General features: G+C 44.3%; 1 protein-coding gene and 1 pseudogene across 2 annotated transcripts in view; both read right to left on the reverse strand.

Moving 5' to 3' along the window:
• Positions 1-2,939: 2,939 nt before the first annotated feature.
• The window catches only part of PSMF1 (proteasome inhibitor subunit 1), a 48,706-nt gene continuing 28,330 nt past the window's right edge, over positions 2,940-23,315 (reverse strand). The window contains exons 7-9 of one of the 2 annotated variants that reach the window (XM_033185962.1): positions 8,650-8,703; positions 7,369-7,527; positions 2,940-6,813 (exon numbers count right to left, since the gene is read on the reverse strand). In XM_033185962.1, the coding sequence (XP_033041853.1) occupies positions 6,762-6,813; positions 7,369-7,527; positions 8,650-8,703 (265 nt within the window). In that variant the 3' untranslated portion in view covers positions 2,940-6,761. The remainder of the gene's footprint in view (positions 6,814-7,368; positions 7,528-8,649; positions 8,704-23,315) is intronic. The other variant, XM_033185963.1, reaches the window with a different exon arrangement.
• LOC117068583 lies at positions 9,656-11,595 on the reverse strand (annotated as a pseudogene).

A 23,315-nucleotide genomic window follows, 5' to 3' on the forward strand; every position in this document is an offset into this window, starting at 1 on the left:
GTTATTTACTGGCTGGGCCCAAGATGTTGAGATAAGAAAGGAGTATTTGATAGAGGTCAGCTGGATAAAAAGAAAACACTTCATGTTTGTACACTGCAATGAACCAGTTACTTATTACACACATTAAGTCACCCAATTTTTAAGCAATAGTGTTCTCTCTGTGCCAAGCCCTCATCTATGTCTCTACATGTACTAGATCACTTAAAACTCACAACAATCCTATAGAGGGGTCCTATCACTACCTCCATTTGACATATGAGGATGCTTTGGCATAGCCAGATTACATGACTTGCCGAAGGTCACACCACTGGTAAAGAACAGAGTCAAAACTCAAATTTAATAGCTGCCATCATGCATCTTTCAAATTTAATAAAATGCAGCCAGTCAGAGCACATTTGTGGGCAAACCTGGGCTATCAGCTGTCACTTTGATGCCCGTGGTTTACATGTAAATTGGGAAGCTCTGTGGGGAAGAGGAGGAGGGCAGGTTAGGGGAGCACTGAACTCAGTCCAGCCCATGGCCCACTTAGTCATGGACTCTCACAGGCAGGATCTTGGGGAGGTGGGTCCATCCTTATCTACATTTTACAGAGGGGGAAAGCCAAACTTGTCCAAGGCCACCATGGCCAAGGGCCCCTGGGCCATCTCTCTCTTCATAGGCTTCTCACTTGAATTTCTGTCCTGAGAACCAAGAAACCTAGAGGATGGAACTGCTCCCATGCTTCCTTCTGAAGGAGGAGAGGGCAGGGCTCTGTATTGGGTGGCAAGAAGCCTAGGTCCAGACCCCCTCCTCTCAGGATGCCTGCCTGTCCCCAGGAGTGGGCCATCCTGGGTGAGGAAGCAGCAGACACTGACCTGACGTAGCTCCAAAGGCCTCCTCCAGCGCCTTTAGGGAGGCTGGCCGCTGACCAGGGTGCTGAACCTGTATGGCACCTTCCTCTTCTCAGCCTAGCTGCGGGAACTGGGACGGGGAAAGAAGGGGTCCCTCATATTTTTGTCACTCAGGGACCTCCATGACTGATTTGGGCAGTGCTCACTGGAAATGCCTTGGACTTGGAGCCACAATTTGTGGTCTGTGTGGCCTTGGGAAAGTCACTCAACAGCTGTGGACCTGCTTTTTCACCTGTCAATAGGGAAGAGTAGCTGCCATCCTACTGAACTCAGAAGGCTGAGGTGAGCAGCACATGGGGCCAGGTGACAGAGCCCTGCGCAAAGTCTGAGCCCATTCCTGTGGCCCAGGGAAGCCTCTTAGGAGCTCCCCATCACATATGGGCTTCTTGAGCCTGTTTCTTCCTCTGTGGAATGAAGGTTGTGCAGGTGGTTTCAGATGCTCCTCCTAACCACGTGCTCTGGGCACTGTGGCTGCAGGTGGAAGTACTCAGGAGCATAAGGCACGCTGTGCAAACAGGACTGACTGAGGAGCCTTAAGACCATCCTGGGGATTATGAAGAACACAAGTCCTGATGTGGTTTCCCAGCTTCTGGAATGGGTTTTGCCCAGGGACCCATGCACCTCACCTAGAGAGGATGTGAGGTCTGGGCAAAGCAGTTCTACTGAAAAGAGCACTGACATGGGTTCCAATCATGATTCTGCCACCCCAGGGGGTATGTGCAGCATCTCAACTAATGCCACTAGCTGTGTTTACCCTGGGGTTGTCAGGGGTACTACATGCGATGAGGAGAAGCCTAGCACACTGTGTGCACCAGACAAATGCTTATTTCCTGCACCGGGGGATATTCCAAGGTTCTTCTCTTGTCCTTGAGTCCCACCCTTATCTACCCATATGACTTCAGTAACAATTGCAGCAAGCACCCACCGAGCCCCAACTCTCTGTTAATAAGACACATTATTTGGTTGGATCTTGCAAGAATCCTGCAGATAGGGGTGATGCTCATTTTGCAGATTAGGATGGCCACACACTGACAAAGGGAAGGCTGTGAGTAACCCATGCTTGACAGAGTCTGAGACTCCTGCTTGACCTTGAGCAAATTACTGGACCTTTCCAATCCTTTCTTTTCTGGTATAGGAAATGGAGATAACACCTCATTATGGTTATGATTTGAAGATACAATGTATGCTATAAAGGTGCCGAATTTTAAAAGATATATGAAACACATTTGAGTGACCCATGGGGGCAAAGGAATGGAGTGGATCCTGGGGGAAAAATCAATGAAAACCTCAAATCAGAGTTCTAATGTGCCACTAACCAAGAGGACTGACTGACTCAATTCTTTGTACTTGATATTCATGTAAAGGAAAAAGGCATAGTACATGTGAGATTCTCACACTTTAAGTGTACACAAATCTCATGGAGAACTGTTTGTGTCAGCAGCATCCTCTCATTACCTTGCCCCTCTAAACCCATGGTGACTCTCACAACACTCACCTTAGGTGGCTCATCTGGAGCACAGCTGTTCAAATGGCCATCCAGTGTCTTCTACTGCACTGCACCATCAGCCTCATGCTCCTCTAAGCAGGGGCTGGGCCTTCCACTTTGCACCTCCCACAGGCACTGCCACTTGTGCGGTGTTCAAATCTCCTATCATTGTTGCTGGGTCTGTCCTCAGTCAGCTAGGCCTTGCCACCCCTCCCTGCCTACCATCCTACCTGCCACACTTGCCTTTTGACCCACCCTCCAGGACAGATTCAGGACCAAGCATGGCTGCAGTGACTTGGTGCATGTGTCCTGGGGTTAATGCAGGGACGCATTAGTCCTGGGGCTCAGCTGCAGTAAACAGAAATTTACCTTTTGTAACCAAAAAGGTTATGGTCCAGAGAGCAGCAGGATCACATCATCATTGCTACAATCTGGGGATTAGGAACTCCAGAGCCACACAGCAGCTGCCTATATCTGTGCCTTGTGGTATCCCAAGGGCAATAAAGGGCTGGGGACTTGGATGTCTGTCTTTGAGTATCTCCTTTGGTACAAAAAGTCAATAGTGGTTTACACACATACAAGTTTTATGACAGAAACAGCTGGCGATACACATGTGGGGAATCTTCCCTTGCCCTGGTGGAGCCTTATTGGAAACGTACAGAAGTAGACAAATTTAGGTGACAAAGAATACAAACTGCTCCACAGATTCTAATTTTCTCCTGTGAAGAGAGGCATGGATCATTAACAGAATGTTACTAACAACAGTAGAAAGGGAGGCCATAGGAGAAACGAGGTTCCAAAGAGTGAGGCTGCGTGGAGCTTGCTACCTATTTTCTAACTACATGTCAACAACTAATGACCAGCCAGCACAGGCACACCACCTCCGCTGTGAGCACAATACATTCTCGGAGTTTCGGTCTCGAGAGACGCATGACTTCACAATGAAGGCTGACAGATGCTGATGACTGAGGAGATGAATGCAGTAAGAAACACACCTAACTATTAAGAATTGGGGAAGAGACAAGCCTAGGAAGAGAAGGTGAGATGTGGGGGCTGCTGGTACATCATAGAAATGGTCCGAGATGGTCTACAGCACTTCACCACCAAAAGACAATTTAGAACTAGATCTTTATTCCACTTGTAATTCACTGGATAAACAAAGAAATTTCAAACCAAACCGAAGTGATGATGTGAATCTCATTAGATCTGAAAAGGTCATGAGAACTTTCTCTAGAGACAGAACCTGCCCTATATCACATCCAGCCCAGAACCATCCCCAAAAGTCTAATCAACTCCTCTGCAGCTCACCAGCCATGTTCATCCCAAGGTGGTGATTATCAAAACCATAGACTGCTCCCCAAGGGGCACTGATTCTGGTCTCTGCCTTGCGTGGTGTAAGTCAAAATTCTTTTTTAAAAAATGGAAGAGAAGACCATAATAAGATGCCACTTCACACTAACTAGGATGGCCATAAGCATGAAAAATAACAAGTGTTGGTGAGGATGTGGAGAAACTGGAACCCTCATAAATTACCAGTGGAAATGTAAAATGGTACAGCTTCCGTGGAAAACTGTCTGACAATTCCTCACAAAGTAGAATATAGAGCTACCATGTGAATCAGCAATTCCACTCCTTGGTATATACCCAAATGAACTGAAAACATCTGAAACTCAAACAACTGAAAACTCAAAAACTGGTACACAAGTGTTCTTGGCTGCATTACTCATAATAGCCTTTTTGTAGAAACAACCCAACTGTCCATCAACTGATAAAAGGATAAGCAAAATGTGATATATCCATACCATGGATACATGCTACAGCATGAATGAATCCTGAAACCATCACATGAAATGAAAGAAGCCAGACACACAAGGCCATAATATTGAGTGATTCCATTTATGAGAACTGTCCAGAAAAAACAAAAAGAAATCTTTAGAGATAGATGTTAGTGGTTGCCTGGGGCTGGGGGCAAGGTAATGGTGTGTGGTTTCTTTCTGAGGTGGTGAAAATGTTCTGGAATTAGAAACGGTGGTGGATGTGCAACACTGTGAACACACTAAATCCACTGAATTGCATACTTTAAACAGGTATGTAAATTATGGGTATGTAAATTATATCTCAATAAAGCTGTTATTTAAAAAAGGAGGAACAGGTCACTTAGTGCTGATGTTTATTGCTAAGGCTCCAATCTTTTGGGTTCTACAAAATATACACCTGAAACGTTCCAACCTCCTGCTTGATGATTACTCATGACTGGAAGGAGGGAAGTGGCCCAGACCAAAATAAGCACCATCAGCTTGACCAGGGAAGTTCCTAAAGGCTCTATTCACTTCCTCCCATAGAACACCAAAGAAAATGACTGTGTTTCTCAGTGTCCTTGATGCAAGGAAACTCACAGAAAATGGCTGATTCTGCAGATGAATCACAATTTTGTTTTCAGAAAACAGAATTTTGTATATGACTATCTTTTTGACCTTTGCTACTAGAAAATCTAAGTGGCAAATTTATTGTTTAAATTTTATCTTTTCCTCACATCAAGATCCTAAAAGTTATCTACCTTCCCTGGTTCTGTCTGATGGTCTCTATCATCCTTTAAATATTTCCTTTTATAATAAAGGATGTTTTTATGAGCAAACTGCTCTAAGTCCTTTTGGTTGCAAGTATGGTCCAATTCCAAAACAAAAACTAACATTCCTCCCATTTGCCAGCTCTCAAAGGTTATGAATAATGATTGAATCTGCACCTCTGCCTGATCTCTGGGTCTTTCTTCAAAGCAGAGATGTTCTAAAGGTTTCAAGGTGGTTGGCTTCCCTGTCTCTGGGGTCTTTTACTAAATCACTGCTTGCCATGGGGACTGACAGAAGTACCCAGGTTGTTGCGCAGGACAGCCTCCCCACCCAGGCCCAGCTTCCATCTGAGACTGACCCTGGGCCTAGGCATCGGTTTAGTTTTCATCTACCTGTTTTCAGGCTAAGAAGATAAGAAATCTTAGGCTACAGAAAACAGCCCAGCAGATACCTCAGAAGAGCTACGGTACCTTCTTTACCTACAGGTAAATAATAGGTCCTAATTTAGGGGAAGGAATCCAAGGAGCTGAGAAATGAAAGGACCCACATATGGTTGAAATGCTAGCTGCAGAGCGGAAGTGACTACCGCCTTGATCTCGTGCCTCTTAGCCTGGTGCTCTATCATGCTCTTTCCACTCCAGAACAGGGCTCATCACTGCCCGCATCTGTCAGGCCTCGGGCTGAAAAGGATCCGGAGAACACCAAAGGTCAGGTGGGCCAGGATACAAGGCACAGGACTCCCTGCTCCTCCCGAAGTTCAACACCATACTCAGATGTAGTCCAAGCTCCTGTGCTCGGTCTGGGCCCCATGGGGTCCAAAAACCAGAGTTAGGCAAGAACCACACAAGGTTCAAGGGAAGTATGGCCTTGAATCATCATTCTTTTCCTCTGCCCCAGTTTACAGGGGTTACCAAACACAGAATGAGACATCCAAATGCTTAGAGCAAGAAAGCCACCTCCAATTTCATAGGGTTGGCACAAGGCCCTAAGAGGAGAAGGGACTTGCTTAGGGTCAGTCACTAAGTTAGTGGCAAAAATAAGATTAGCCTTCAGGTCTGCTCTGTTTTTTCCTTGGCTTTTTGACTACTGCTGCCCATGCACAGATGGACCTACAAAACTGGCCCAGACAGGAATAGCTGGAGGATTTTGCCTCATCAGAATGATGCAGTCTTTCCACAATGTTCCTGCCCTTGTGAAAGTCATCCTTGTGGCCTATGGGATTCCAGTCACTTCCATTCATGCAGCCAGATGGGGACCCATCTTAGTGATGTCAGGAGCAATGGCAATTAATGAACGGAAGGTGCCTGAGAAGCAAGAATGGGCCCTGGGCAGGAAAAAGAGACATTCAGCCCTACACAAACTCAAACTCTAAAGTCTCATAAATGGAAGGAGCTATGCATTAATGTAAAAAGAAAAGTGGGAAGCCGGCAACAGGAATTCTGTATTGACATTTGGTTCTTAATAATAACATCCAAAATGCATTCTGTTCTTATAGCACTGCATCTGGTCGAGGATATATGTTGCTGAAGGTTGCCGGAGTCTCCCTTGGGAAGTGGGGAGGAGTTGGTGGTGAAAGGGGAGGAGCTGGTGGTGAAAGAGACACACTGATTTCTCTTTGGGAGCTATCCGCAGCTAGGTGGAGAGCTGCAGCAGGTGTCTTGGCTCTGATAAGGGGTGGGAAGGCTATCCCCGCCGGCCTGCAAACATAAGAGCAGAATCCCTTGCCCCCAGCCTGCAAGAACATGGTTGCTGATGGGGACAGCAGTGGCAGCTCCAGGAGAGTGGAGGGAAGCCTGGGATGTTACATTCTTGAGGCCTTCACAGGTACATGTCATCGTAGCCCGGCGGGGGGAGATGGTCTGGGCTAGGTCTGGAATGGAAAGAGGGGCTGATGAGTTGGAGTGATGGAGAGACCAGGGGGACATGGGCAGACGTGACCCTGCACTGAGGGAACCTGCCCTTCAAAATGATGTGGTGGTGTGAGGAATTTAAAAACATGCACTCAAGAGCCAGACAGCCTGGGTTTGAATCCTGACTCCCCCACTTGGTATAAGTTACCTAATCTTTCAGGGTCTCACTTTCTGCATCTATAAAATGTAGACACCACTATCTACCCAAGACTCCTGAAGAAAGGATCCAATGAGTTTCTGACACATACTTAACTTTCAAGAACTATTAGTTCCTCCTCCTACTTTGAGTCCTCCCCAGAGGGGAGCTGGGGAAAGAGAGGCATTGAGGGATAGGGAGCTCCTAGAAGGCTCCAGGGAGGCATCAGGCAGGGACCTGGAGGAGGCTCCACTCTCCTGGCAGCAACAGGTGAAGGCAGCGGCAACTGTGTGCCTGGGGCTAGAAACCTTCGTTGCTGCCACACTGAGCCAAGCTGCCATCAGGTCCTACTTCTCAGCATACCTGAGTGACTACCTACCCAGGTGGGCTGGTCCCAATGGGTCCAAAGGGGTCAAAGCGAGCTCCTGGGGGCACAGCGCCTGGAGGAAGCCGGTTTGGGAGGCCTGAGGAAGGGTCAATAAGTGCTCTTGGGAAGCCAGATCTCAGGGGATCCACAATCATGCCACCTCTCCGATGCCTAAGGCAAGAAGAAAAGTTGGGTAAGCAGGTGTGGCAAGGACTGCCGCTGGAGAACAGGTGAGGGAGGTGAGAATGGACCAAGAATGGCTGGGTTTTCTAATGTGGATGGCCCAAGCAGACATGTGGATGGCTGCCTGAGAGCCAGCAAAAAGTGGGCAAGGGCAAGAACACAAAGCCTATACGAAGAGCATGCTTCACAGCTGAGTACTTTTGGCTCTGCAGGGGTTGGTTCTTCTGCACAGTGCTTTTGGTTCTGTAAGGCTCCTCAAAATTGAGATCCCTGCCACATCCTATACCCAAGAGGGCCAACTTGATCAAGACCAAGAGCCAGAACTTGCCAAGGTCAACTTCAGTGCACTCACAAGGTTCTGCAGGGTGCTACTTTAGGTTTAAGGACTAATAATAGCATTCAGAAAATTCGTGATGTTGGTTTTTTCTGCTCTTTCCCTTAAGGGCCTCAGGGCAATTTCTGACTGCCTGTAGATTGCCTAAGTCTGGCTCCTGACAGCATCTGTCCCTCATGGAGTTCCATGGACCTGACCTCATGTGCTCAAACTAGGATGAATGAGCTGATGGTTCCCAAAATTTTGAGGTCACTGCTTAGTTATATTCCCACTGTCTACGAATGAGATGCTGAAGTTGGGATCACTTTGCAGAAGAGGTTAAAATCTAGTTGGAATCATTCAGGGAAGAGAGTGGAGAGCAGAGGCTATAGTAACTTTGTTGGATGCATGATAAGAACCATCCAGAGTCTAATGGGGCTCAGAGGCTCCCTTTATCAAGTGGGGTAATCTCTGAATAGCCCTGAGCTGCCCTAAGGCCCACCATGTGCTCTTCACTATACAGTTGATAAACTAGGGTGGGCAGGGGGACTGGGAAATGGCAGAAGAGCTGCCTGCTGGGCCTGCTCACCTCCCTGCCAACACTCAGCGCTCTCCTGCACTGCTCTAGCTGAGGAGGGGCAGCGCATGTGGCAGTGCTTTCTCAGCCGCTCAGCAACAACTCCCTCCTCCACCCCAAAGGAAGAGACTGACTGAAAACTCTAAAATTAGAAGATGAACTGGGGCTGAAAAGCCACAAGAGCAAGTTGTGTTGCTGCCACCTCCCCAGCAGTACTCACCCAAAAGGGTCTAAGTCTTCTCCCCCGACAGCAAATGGGCCCAGGGGATCACACCTGAAACAAACAAGAGACAATTACTGCAAGTCCCAGAGCAGCCAGGCACCTGATACATGTGGGATCACAAACACACTTGCAGGCATGGCAAACCCCTGCATGAGACCATAACACAAGGGATATTTCAGGGTGGTCCTTGGCTCAGATGAACAATGATAATCCTACAATGACAATTATGTAAGAAGGGCAGAACACAAACCTAAAAACATAGATTAAAATATTAAATATTAATATTTTAAAATAGTAATATTGGTAACCTCCAGATAAATTTTATTCACATCTTTCTCAGTTTCTTCAACTTTGTATAATGAACCAAGAAGTTTTCCATCAGAAAAATATTATTCTTAAACCCGAGGTCAGGAGATCGAGACCATCCTGGTTAACACAGTGAAACCCCGTCTCTACTAAAAAAATACAAAAAACTAGCCGGACGAGGTGGCGGGCGCCTGTAGTCCCAGCTACTCGGGAGGCTGAGGCAGGAGAATGGCATGAACCCGGGAGGCGGAGTTCGCAGTGTGCCGAGATCCGGCCACTGCACTCCAGCCTGGGCGACAGAGCAAGACTCTGCCTCAAAAAAAAAAAAAAAAAAAAAAAACCAAAGCTAAGATTCAGACAGAAGCTTCCAAGGTAGAGACAGGTGTATGGAGTCACATATAGCTAGAACAGTGCTTCTCAACCTTTTTGTCAATATAGCCCTGTATAAAATTTTAGTACTATAGATGTACCGTGTATCTGTTTATGCATTGTACCTGAAGGAGGGCCACAAACCACTCTAATCTCTAGGACTGCCCCTGACCCCAATAGCCGATTTCTGCCTTCATGGAGAATGCATGAGCTAGAAAGCACATAAATGACTGCATGCTTTCTGGAGAGTAATTCTATATTATCTCTGTAATATATATAGATATAGATACACATAAAAATACATAGTCCTTCAGAAGTTTTATATGTCTTTTTTTTTTAATGGCAGCACTTTTATTTTTTTCTTACACAATGATGTGCTGCTAGGCCTAATGTTCTCACATAACAGTAAAAAAAACAAAATTTGTTGTCATCTCTTAAAGACTCAAGAATTGCATACCAAAAAAAACCTTACATAAATGAAAAGGATGAATAAATTTACAGGTGTAAATGCAAACCGCTTCCAGCTCAAGGCAAGTAACAGCCCATGGTGTTCTGGCAGGAAGACATCAGCTAAGAAAGGAAACTGGGTCCTACAGGCAAGACAGAAATGACAACTGGTTCAGGAGCCCTTGCCAGCCTCTAGAGAAATCCCAGAATACTCAGCCCTGATACATTAATACCCTGCACCAGTGGGAGACTGCCAGCCACACAGACCCACCAAGTCATGGACTTGTCTTCCACAGGCATGTTCTTCATCTCAGTCATGAAGTGCCCAAACCACATGTGCTAAGGGTTGAAATCAAAGACACGAACAGAGTATTAAACAAATACCAAGAGAACAGTTAACTTGAATACAAGGTCAAAATCAGCAACAAGTTCTACAATCCACTGCTGATCAAGCTTCAAGGACAAATTTCTTTCCAAAAGCTTATTCCAGTTTTATGAGACTGGCATGAGGTGTATACATTTGTCAGGGGCAAATTTATATATCTGAATTACCCTATGCAGCAAATGCTACACATCTGCTTGTAGTCCATTTAGAAGCATTTGCGGTGGACATGGAGGGGCCCAACTCGTCATACTCCTGCTTGCTAACCCACATCTGCTGGAAGGTGGACAATGAGGCCAGGATGGAGCTGCTGATCCACACAGAGTACTTGCGCTCTAGGAGCGCAATGATCTTGATCTTCCTTGTGCTGGGCACCAGGGCAGTGATCTCTTTCTGCATCCTGTTGGAGATGCCTGGGTACATGGTGGTGCCACTGGCCAGCACCGTGTTGATGTACAGGTCCTTGTGGATGTCCACATCACACCTTATGATGGAGCTGAAGGTGATCTCATGGATGCTGCAAAATTCCACGCCCAGAAAGAAGGGCTGGAACAACGCCTCCAAATACTGGAACTGCATGTTGCCAATGGTGATTACCTGGCTGTCAGGTAGTTTGTAGCTTTTCTCCAGGGAGGAGGAGGATGTGGCGGTGGGCATCTCCTGCTCAAAGTCCAGGGCGACGTAGCACTGCTTCTCCTTGATGTCATGCACGATCTCCCGCTCGGCCGTGCTAGTGAAGTTGTAGTCACACTCTATGAGAATCTTCATGAGGTGGTCAGGTTCTGGCCAGCCAGGTCCAGACACAGGATGGCGTGGGGAGGGCACAGCCCTCGTAGACAGGCACTGTGTGTGACTCCATCTCCAGAATCCATGATAATGACAGTAGTGCGCCCAGAGGCATAGAAGTATGGCCTGGACTGCCACGTACATGTCCAGGGTATTGAAGGTCTCAAACATGATATGAGCCATCTTCTCTCTGTTGGCCTTGGGGTTTAGGGGGCCCTCAGTCAGCAGCACCAGGTGCTCCTCCAGGAACACATGCAGCTTGCTGTAGCCGGTGTGATGCCAGATCTTCTCCATGTCTTCCTGGTTGGTGACAATCCTGTGCTCGATGGGGTACTTCAGTGTCAGGATGCTGTGCTTGCTCTGGGCCTTGTCGCCCAGGTAGAAGTCCTTCTGGCCCATCCCCACCATCATGCCCTGGTGTTGGGAGCACCTGACGGTGGAGGGAAACATGGTTCGAGGGGCGTCATCCCCAGCAAAACCAGCTTTGCACGTGCTGGAGCCATTGTCAATGACAAGTATGGCAATCTCTTCTTCCATTGTGATTGGTGGAGGAGCGGGAAGAGTTCCTCCTTCTAGGCGGCAGAGCAGCGGGAAGATGTGGAGCACAGGCCGGCAGTAGTGAGTGAGACCCTCTTATATATCTCTATATTCTTTGATCTGATAATTTTATGTCGAGGTGCTCATTTTAAATAAAGAATAAAGAATTTAAATTAAAATATATTCACAGAGACATCAATCAAGGAAACTGCAGTCAGCTTAAATGGAGACCAGTTAGGAACATCATGGCAGGTTCCTAAATGTAGCCATGGAAACAATAAAAACCATGTTCTGAGAATGTTTTAAAAATGATGTGGAAAAACACTCATGCTGTAGTGTTAAGTATCGAGGGGAAATGGGGTTTATCAACAGCCTAGGGAAATTAACTGTGAAAAATGTCTGTATGCAGGGTAGTGGTGGTGGTATGTATAATTACAACTAGAAAGAAGCGTACTGAGAGTGTAAACAGTGACAGTTACTCCTGGGTGGTGAGGTATTTCTTTATACTTTCCTGTTTTTTCTGTAATGGATATGGATATAATACAACAAAAATCTTTAGTATTTTGAAAGATGTGCTTTGGAATCTTCGCAGAGCCCTGGCAAGCAATACAAACCTGACAGTTTCGGGGCAGTGGCAGGTTCCTGCCAGACCTTGGGAAAGCCTTATATACAGCAGCTAATCTAAGCTTACAGGTAAGAAGCCATTAATTAGAGAACTGGGAAAAAATCCAAAAGTAGGTGCTCCTCCAGTCAGTTCCACCTGATGGGTTGGAATCGCAGAATACTGTGATTTAAATGGACAAGGCCAGGTTTCCGAGGGAAGGAATTTTTCCTGACCTAGGTTACTACTCCCAAGCCACAGTTCGTGGAGCTAGCAGTCAAAGTTTCTAGCAGCCTCCAATATCCTGCCCAACTGGAGGCAGACCAGGTGGTGCCAGAGGGCAGTGAGCATCTTACCTGACTCCATGAAGTGCCCCCCGACAGAGTGGCAAACACAGGGGGCTTCTAGTGGCTGTTAAAATGCTTGGGAATAAAGAGTCTTGATTGCTCTGAAATATGCAACCATCTCTATTTTTCTCTCTGGACCACAAAATATGGGGAGGAGAGAAGAAACAGAGAACAAGAAAGGCCAGAAAGGCAGTTGCAGGCTGGGCATGGTGGCTCATGCCTGTAATCCCAGCACTTTGGGAGGTTGAGGTGGGCAAATCACTTGAGGCCAGGAGTTCGAGACCCGCCTGGCCAGCATGGCAAAACCATATCTGTAAAGGCCGAGTGCAGTGGTTGACGCCTGTAATCCAAGCACTTTGGGAGGTCGAGGTGGGAGGACTGAGAGTCCAGGAGTTCGAGACTAGCCTGGGCAACACAGTGAGACCCCCCATCTCTATTATTAAGGAAAAATAGGTGCTGTATTTCCTAAGTTGTTTTTGCTATTAACATTTTTAATGGCCAATACATACTCAAGAGAAGTAAATTTTTAAAATTTACTTAATTTTCTATTGCAAGCATTGATGATGTTTCTGGGGTATGCATGTGTAACTACAAATAACACTGTACTTAATACCTTTCATGTACATTTTTTTTTCTCTATGTTAGAAAACACAGATACCTTACCTTCTGTCACTCCACTACTATATGATGGGAACAAAGAACTAATGTTTCTTTGGTCAACTAATTGAAAGGAGTTGTGCTCAGGAGCCTCAACTGCACCTGACTGAGATGATTAGGTCTTGGTCCTTCAAGTTAATGAGATCTAGATAACATTTTAGACTGAGCTGATGCAGTAATGGGTTAAGGCTCTTGGAAACCTCAGGGGAAGAAAGATATATTTCATATTTGAGAGGCCAGAGAACAGACTGTGGTAGATGGAATTCAATCCCCTCTCAAGACTCCACAACTCCTAATCCCCAGTACCTATGAATGTGATGAGAAAGCAATCCTGTGATTGTTTTGTTATATGGCACAGTTGACCTCAAAAGGGCACATTATCTCAGTGGGCTAATCTAATAAACAGGAACCCTTAAAAGCACAGAACATGGAATGTGGCAGAAGAAGAATGCCCAAGAAGAGACTTAACACAGCACTGCTGGCTTTGAAGAAGAGGCAGCCACATGAGAAGAAATGCAGAAGGTCTTATGGAACTGAGGGAGAGGGATAGGAACCTTAGTCTTATAACCACAAGGAACTGAATTCTGCTAATGACCTGAATGAGCCAAGCAAATCCATATTCTTGACCTAGAGAATTAAGACATAATAAGTGGGTGCAGTTTAAAGCCACTAAGTTTGTGGAAATTTATGATGCACACATATGCTGCAAACACTTTCCTCACTTTACTAGCCTTACACTTTGAGTTCAGTTAGCTAACAGATGTTACGAAGACACTGTTTTTCTAAGTAATTTAAAAGAATAATGAGACTGACTCCAGCATTGGTAAGGATAGGAAAATGACACTGAAACATAGAATGTCAATTAACACAACTGTTTAGAAGGGCAACTGAGCAATAAGTATGAAAATCTCTATAAACAGACTTGGTCCTTAATGTAGTAATTCTATAGGAATCTATTCTAAGGAAACATTCAGAGACGTGCCCCAAATTGCATAAAAGTATGTCCATAAAAGTCATGAATCATTAGTTATGGTAGCCCCAAACCAGAAATGACAGGCTAAAAAAAGAACTTGCATCGTCCTTGAGTTTTCTTCCCTTCATTAAGCCAACCCATCGGCAAGTCCTGCCAGGTGTACTTCCAAACAGACCCTAGAGCCACCTGTCTTATATACCACCATCTACCACCGACCACCACTATTTCTTGCCTGGCTGCCTGTGTCAGCTTCTTCTCTGGGTCTGTTTTTACTCTTGTCCCTCTATAATCCATCTCTACAAAGGAGCCAGAGGGTTATTTTGTTTTTTAATGTAAACAATATGAAGTCCCTCCCTTGTAAAACCTGCCCAGTGGCTTCCCATTCTCCTGATGTTGGCCCCGTGGGCTACATGCACTGGCCTGTGCTTACCCCACGGTGTCATCTCCTATGTCTCTGCTCCACTGCTGTACTGTGTTCCAACCAGTACTTGGAGCAATCCAAGCCAAGCCCATTTCTTTGTTCTTCGAGCAATCTAAGCCAAGCTCATTTCTTCTGAAACAACTGCCAATATATGTATCAAAAGTGGGAAATACTAAGGGCTGAATCCTGCTCCAATGCTCATGAGATATGTTGCTTTGGGCAAGTCAAGCTCTTGGTGCCTCAGTTTTCTTTTGCACAAAACAGAGATATCAAGAGCATCTACCTCATTCTCTTATGAGGCTTAAAAGAGACTGTTTTACATATATTTTACCACTTACTGTAACTGCTCAGCCCACAGTAAAAGCTCAATAAATATTAACCATGTTAACATGTACACTGTCAGAATATGACTGGGATTCTTCAAGAGAAAAAAAAAATCCGTGGTTAACTGAGTCCCAACCACATAACTTTTCAAAACACTGATGGCTCCCATCACCCCATGGATCAAATCCAGCTTCTTAGCACACACTGGCCTTGTGATTTGGTCCTCACATTCATCTTTTCTCCCTTCACATGCTGACATGAGTGAAACAAAAACTCCCCCACTTGTACAAGATGATTTCATAGCCCCATTGGTACCCATCGTTCCCTCTGCATAAAAGTCAATTACCGTCAATACCATAGAACTTTTATTGGTCCTTTAAAACTTAGCTCATCAGGCATCATCTCTATGAAACCTTTCCTTCTACCCTTCAGATTAATCACTCTTCAATGAGGTTCAGCAGATCTCAGACATACTTCTCAAATTGTTTTAAAAAGATTTATGATCTGGAATGAAAAGGGCAATTAGCCCCAATCAACTGTGAGCTCCTTGAAGGCTGAGTCCACACCTCATGACATATTCCCAGTAAGTGGCACATGATGGACTCAGGTTCAAATTCTGGCCTCACCATTTCACAGCTATGTGACCCAGGGCAAGTTATAAAATCTCCAAGCCCTAGCTTTCTCTTGTGTAAAATACAGATAATAGTATCTACTTCACAGGGTTGTTACATATATATTAAATGAGAATGCTTATAAAAGTGTAGTGCCTGTACATTTAGAGTCCAATAAATAGAATTCAGTAATTTACTATTATAACACAACTTTTCCTTCTTACTGTTGTGAGGAAGTTACTTAGTGTACATGAACTTCAGCTTCCTTACCTGCAAAATGGGGAGAGCCCTTATCAATCTCATGGAATTGTTGAGGGGATTAAATAAGAGCACAGGGATTAAATGCCCAGCATTTGTCTGGAATCATTGGCACTTAATAAATAAATACTGGCTATATAAATGTTATTGAACTTTGCTATCCACAGGAAAAAACCAAAGGGATATTATGTGACTCCAACGGGAAAAGAATGAAAACAAATTTTAAGAATAGAGAATAGTTTCACAAGTAATGAAAAATGAAAATTAAATTATTAAAGTAACATAGGTAGAGGACAGTCTTTTCAAAATATGGTGCTGGACCAACTGGATAGCAGTGTGGAAAAATACAAATCTCACAACACATAAAAAATATTTTAAATGGATTATAGATCTAAATATAAAAGGGAAACCATTAAAGCTTCTAGGAGAAAATATACGAAGATTTCTCCATGACCTTGGCATAGGGCAAAGACTTCTTAAACAAAAATCAAAAGAGCATGAAACAAAGGGAAAGAACTGATAAGCTAGATTACATAAAAATTAAGAATGTTTTAACAATTAAAAAAATCCCATTAACAGGGTAAAAAGGCAAGCTACAGAGGGGAGGAAGACATTTGTAATGCATTTATTTAACGAAGGACTTAACTTCAGAATGTATAAACAATGCCAACAAGTCATAAAAAGACAAGCCAATAGAAAAATGAACAAGAGATTTGATTACCTCTTCACAAAAGATGAAATCCAAATGGCTAGTAAACCTCAAGAAAAAAAAATTTTTTAATGTGGCTCATGGACATGAGCCACATTTTACCATGAGGTCAAAACTATTTTATCTCAGAAACTATTTGCTTTTTTTTGCTGTGTTGACATTTGCACTGATGGTGCAAAAGCAATAGTGGGTGGAACTGCTGATGCCATAGTATGACTCAAAGCAGTAGCACTAACCTGGCAGTCACTGCATCCTCCCTTACCACTCATTCACCCACATCTAGCTTCACTTTAGCATGTACTTCATGAAGAGGTATAGATTGTCAAGTTTTGTAAAATTTCAGTATTTGAATATGTCTTTTTAATATTCTGTGTGAAGTGGGAAATGGGCATAAAGCACTTCTTTTTTTGTTTTTTTGAGACAGGGTTTTGCTGTTGCCCAGGCTGGAGTACAGTGGTATGATCATGGCTCACCACAACCTCTACCTCCTAGGCTCAAGCAATCCTCCCACCTCGGCCTCTCAAGTAGCTGCGACTCCAGGGCCACGCCACCACACCCAGCTAATTTTCAGAGACAGAGTTCACCATGTTGCCCAGGCTGGTCTCAAACTTCTAGGCTCAAGCAATTCACTTGCCTCAGCCTCCTGAAGTGCTGGGATTACAGGCATGGGCCATCACACCTGGCCTTGCATAAAGCACTTCTACTGCACACAGAGGCACAATGGTTGTCTTGATGAAAAGTACTTGTGCAGTTGTTCAAGTCACTAGCTGAAGCAGTCATTTTTTCACAGAAATTTTTTTTTTTTTTTTACTTGAAAGAATGACAAACCATGCTTATTCAGACTTGGCTACATAGCAGGCATCCTCTCCAAAAGGATATGAGCCCATTACTTCAAGGAAAATAATGAATGGTATTTACTGCCAATGAGAAAATTCAAGTTTTCAAGCAAAAATCAGCGATGATATTATATAATAAAATGTGTCAACTTTGAGAGCAGATCTGCATATCTCAGTGAATCAATATTTTCCAAATGACCAAAATACACAATCTTCTATAATAGTATTATACACAGGTAAAAGGTCCATTCAAAGGGCATGATAGACCAGTGGATTTTAATGTAACAGATATATAAAAAAGTTCACTGATATGGATTCAGATTCCACATTACAACTAACCCTTACAAAAACTACTACTTGTCAAGTTGGTTCAACAGTAAAGAAGAGGCCAGGCGCGGTGGCTCACACCTGTAATCCCAGCACTTCGGGAGGCCGAGGTGGGAGGATCGCGAGGTCAGGAGATCGAGACCATCCTGGCTAACACAGTGAAATCCTGTCTCTACTAAAAATACAAAAAACAAAACAAAACAAAACAAAAATCAGCCGGGCATGGTGGCAGGCACCTGTAGTCCCAGCTACTAGGGAAGCTGAGGCAGGAGAATGGTGTGAACTCGGGAGGCAGAGCTTGCAGCTAGCCAAGATCACGCCACTGCACTCCAGCCTGGGCGACAGAGCGAGACTCCACCTCAAACAAACAAAACAGTAAAGAAGAATATCTATAATTATTTGAAAAGGTTATTAAACTAGTCCTTTTTTCCAACAACTGATATGTGAAAGGCTTCAATGAAAACAACATACCCCCTACAGACTGAATGCAGAAGCAGAAACGAGAATCTAGTTGTCTTTCATTAAGCCAGACATTAAAGAGATTTGCAAAAATGTAAAAGAATGTTACTCTTCTAAATTTTGTTTTGAAAAGATATTTTCAGAGAAATTTGTGATTTATATTAACACTTATGGGCTTATTTTTAAATGAATGAATAAATGTGCATTTTGAAAATATCATTTGTAACTGCTAATGCAGTAAATATTGATACATACAACCCATATAAGAGCTCTCTGGGGTCCTCAATAATTTTTAGAGTGCTAGAGGGTTCCTCAGAACATAAAGTTTGAGGTCCTCCAGTGTAAGTAATATAACTCAAGGAAGTAAAAGAAAAAAAACCCTAATACACAGGGATGTTCATAGCTGTACTATTTACAATGAAAAATTAGAAATGCTTGAAATACCACATAGAAGTGATATAAACCATAGCATACTAGTAAAATGAAATATCAGATGCTAAAAGAATTATGTTTAGCACTTTAGTAAATAGATTACGAAATTTAAAAAGAAAATGCAGAATGCAAACTATTTGGAACACTTAAAAATATGTAAAGATACAGACTGGTTGGGATTAAAAATGAATTCAGAATGATATAAATAAGAGCTTTATATCTAAAGATTTATTTTTAGAGAAGCTGGTTAAGCATAGAAAAACTGTTTTTTTCAAAACATGGAGCAAGATTTGGGGCATACAGTCTCCTGACTATCAGAGGACAGATGAAGCAAAAGGAAACAGGTTAGATTTATAATGACAATAAAAAGTTAGGCTGGATAAAAAAATATTTTCCTTACAGACGGGTTGTTTTCAGTAATTCTTTCCTAGACATCTCAGGAGTAGGAAAGACCTGCCCACCTCCAATTTTCCACTACAACGGAATGTCTTCTCTAGCTATACTCCTCGCCTAGACACACCCAGTATCACAGCAGACCTAGAATCCTTTACAAGCTGCAGCCATACATCACTACACACCTAGGGAAACAAGTCTCTACGCTCTAGGGCAGACAATCCCAACTTTAGTTTGTATTTGGAAATTTCCAGGTGTGAGATAGGCAAAGCAAGAGTGTTTAAGGCGAGGGGTGAGACACAGGACTGTGTCCTATGGGAAGGAGTAGAGGCTGCTATTTCTGCTCAGAGCACCAGCCAAGGGTGTTCAGTGATGGCTGCTCAGTGATGGGATAATTAACATCCTGCAGCAGACAGAGAGGCCAGCTGCTGTGCTGCTTTTTGCCTCCTTCCTGCCTGTGGCTTCACCCCATAACTAGGCATTTCGGGGGAAAGGAAAAGGTGGAAGTTTGAGTGCCTGGTTGCTGAGCAACGTGGTGGTGATGCGAGCTGTAGTAAAGGAACCACAGCTATCTGAGCTCACGGACAAATGGGGCTGGCCAAGGAACAAGCAGAGAGTGGGGGCAGAGGCAGGTGAGGTGAGTACAGAGGGGAGATCTGATAGGCTGCCAATTTGCTAGAGGCTAAGAAAAAGCCTCCTAAACATTCTGCCTCCTCTTCCAACCATCTCTCCAGTTCAGTGCCTTAGTCTTATGAAATAGGTCTGCCTGAGAAAGATTTAATTGAGGAGGGGAAAGGAGATGGGCTTTTCTCCATAATCAGTCTACACTACATTGAATTTGTACACACACTGCTTATTACATGAACTAACGCCGACAGCTGCAGTGGGAAAAGCACGAGCTGCTGAGTTAGACCCACTTCGGGGTAAATCCCAGTGCTCACCCTCCCAGCAAGATAACGCTGAGAAGCTATGTGCTACCTCTCTCAGCCACTGTCTCTTCCCCTGTAAACAGGGATGCCACTGATCTTCTTGTAGGGCTGTCCAGAAGATGAGCAACCATATATTAACACACTTGGTTCACAGACCAACACACAGTGAACAGCCAAGAAAGGGAAATTACTTCTGTCTCAACACAGGGTGATGATGATGATGATAACGGAAACAATGTCTATAATGGACCTAGGCCTGGGCCTAAATACAGTTGCCCAACACCCTCTCTGGGCTGACACTCTCACACCTAATCCTACATCAAATCTGTTTTGGGGCGAAGATGGTAGTATTTAAAAAAAAATAAAACAAGGTTATTTTTTGAGAGACCCTCTACTCATTAAATCTTCAATCTTCTTCTCATCTTTGCCAGCTACCTGAATGGGAATCCACTGAGTAATTTTTTCCAGTGACCAGTTACTAGACCACTGAATAATTATTGAATGTCAACATGTGACATCCATCATCACATTCAATCCTACAAAACCTCTGAGACAGCTGTAATTATTCCCAAGGTGCAGATGAGAAACCTGAGGCTCCAAGAGGCTAAATGTGCTAAGAGACAGGGAAAGGTACAAGCTCAGGGTTTGAACACAGCTGATCAATCTCCAAAGCCTGTGCTCCTAACTGCTACAAAATACTCTTCTTGACATGGAGGGAGAGGTGAGACAGCGAAGGAAGGGGACCAAGTTCTTCCTTCAGAGTGGTATGGAGGAGGGACAAGCTTGATCTTCTGCCTGATCCTCTCCAACCCACCAGGCTCATTAGCCAAAGGCACTGTTGCCCTCAGAATCCTTCAGTGGTTTCCAATTGTCCACAGGGAGATCCATGTGCTTCACATCAGGGGCTTCCCCAAATCTGGCCCCATCCTCCCTAGTTGGTATATGCTAGGATTCCAGAAAAATTATTTTTGTCCAGTTGAAGTTCAGGGACAGCCCCATGTTTTTAGACCTTGATGCCTCTAATCTACTGTTTCCTCAATCTGGAACAACCTTCTTCATTTAAAAAACAAAAACAAAAAATCTGTTATGTAGTAATTCAGACACATGAAAAGGCCGAGAGAGAGTGTAAGAAATAATTCCCTTTCCCGTGAGACACAGCTCAGGCAGCACTTCCAAGTAGCCTTTCCCAGGATACTCATGAAGTATCTCTATGTTAACCTCTGTAACAGCAATTATCTCTCTTAACTCACCTATTTCCCATGCCACAGGGGAAGTGCATGCCTCTGTAGTAGGGGCCCAGCCCTAGGAATCCCTGAACCCACAGAGAAACAAATATTTGCTGAAGAGAGGGCTCACCAAAAATGTACAACGCACAGGTCCAAGCAATGGGTGAAAACACAGAGCAAAGAAAATATGCGCTTGAAAAAAGCCAGTAATCTTGAGATCAGACAAAAATAACTGAGTGGTGGTACTGTCAAAAGTAGGGTGAACTCCAGAGACAGAGAACCAGAGGTTTCTGCCAACCAAAACCAGGTTGGGGCAGGACTTGCTGGACCTGCAGCAGTCCAGTGGTTGACTGGTACCCTCCTTATTTTCTGGGCCTAGTAGAATATCCACATCTTCTCTGAAGCCTCCTCAGACCAGAGACTCAGAGCCTTCACTTAGTATGGATTCACTGAACTAAGGCCTACATCACTTCTTGGTAATTTTCTACCCTGGTAAAGAGTATTGTATCCTTTCCCTTACCCTAAGTGGGGAAGCTTGACCTGGTCTCAGCAACCCACTTAAAGACCCCTGCCCGGCTCTGGCTCCACTGCCTGTCCTTCCAGGGCTCTGTACAGAACAGGCCTTCAGGCTAAGATGCCCTTTCTGCCCTACTCCCTGTCTGGCTAACATCTCTTCCTTATTCTTTAGGAGTCTGCTTAGTGGTCAGTCCCTTCCTTGGGGAAGCCTTCAGGTACAGCTCAGATTCCTTTCCCTATGTGCTCCCAGTCCGTTGCTCATCCCTGACTAGATAATATGAGGACAAAAGGCCTCAATGGCCTTTGTGAAACACTCAGGGCTAGAGCCACTGTCCCCCTACACACAGCTGACTAAATACCATGGACTTAAGAACCTAAGTGGCTCTTCAGCATCTAAATTTTGAGAACCCTTTTACTGTTAAATAATAAGATTCACAGGGGCCCAGACACAGTGGCTCATGCCTGTAATTCCAGCCTTTTGGGAGGCTGAGGTGGGCAGATCACTTGAGTGCAGGAGTTTGAGACCAGCCTGGCCGACATGGTAAAATTCTGTCTCTACTAAAAATACAAAAATGAGCTGGATGTGGTGGCAGCCATCTGTAATCCCAGCTACTCGGAAGGCTCAGGCAGGAGAGTCAATTGAACCCAGGAGGCGCAGGCTGCAGTGAGCCAAGATAGTACCACTGCACTCCACATTGGGTGACAGAGGGAGACTCTGTCAAAAAAAAAAAAAAAAAAGATTCACAGGGGTTGGAAAAACAGTACAAGAGGTTCTAATACACTTCACTCAGTTTTCTCTAACAATTAAACCACCACAAAGATCTCTCTCATGCTACTCCCCTTAATAACCACACCTACAACTCTGCCCTCATAACCCCTGGCAACCATTAATCTGTTTAGCACCTCTATAATTGTACCATTTAAAAAATGTTATATAAGTGGAATCACACAATATGTGACCTTTTGGGAATGGCTTCTTTCACTCAGCATAATGACTTTGATTAAGCCAATTGCTGTGCTTCACCAGTTCATTCCTTTATACTGCCGAGTAGTATTCCACAGTACGGATACACCAGGGTTCCTTTAACTATTCATTACCGGAGGAGGGACATCTGGATTATTTCCAGCTTTTGGCTATTACAAATAAAACTCCTCTGAACATCTGTGTACAGGTTTTTCTGTGGGCACAATTTTCATTTTTCTGAGATAAATGTTCAGGAGTGTGATTCCTGGATCTAACTATTAAGTAATGTTTAGTTTTTTAAGAAACTGCCAAATGATTTTCCAGAGTAGCTGTAACACTTGACATGCCCGCCAGCAGTGTACATGATTCAGTTTTTCTGCACTCTCTCTAGAATTTAGCATCATCACTATTTTTATTTTTAGCTATTCTAATAGGTGTGAAACATCCCATTGTGGTTTCATTTGCATTTCCTCTAGCTTAATGGCTAGCAATGCTGAGGATCTTTTCATTGCTTCTTTGACATCTGTACGTGCTTCTCAGCGTATCACCTCTTCATATCATTTTTCCACTTTTTCTTTTCTCTGGGGGGACGGAGTCTTGCTCTGTCACCCAGGCTGGAGTGCAGTGGTGCCATCTCGGCTCACTGCAACCTCCACCTCCCAGGTTCAAGTGATTCTTCTGCCTCAGCCTCCTGAGTAGCTGGGAGTACAGGCACACACCACCATACCCGCTAATTTTTGTATTTTTGAAGAGACAAGGTTTCGCCATGTTGGCCAGGCTGATCTCGAATTCCTGGCCTCAGGTGATCTACCAACCTCAGCTTCCCAAAGCGCTGGGATTACAGGCATGAGCC

The sequence above is a fragment of the Trachypithecus francoisi genome, unplaced genomic scaffold, assembly GCF_009764315.1.
Source record: "Trachypithecus francoisi isolate TF-2019V2 unplaced genomic scaffold, Tfra_2.0 Lachesis_group21, whole genome shotgun sequence".
NCBI classification, from domain to species: Eukaryota; Metazoa; Chordata; class Mammalia; order Primates; family Cercopithecidae; genus Trachypithecus; species Trachypithecus francoisi.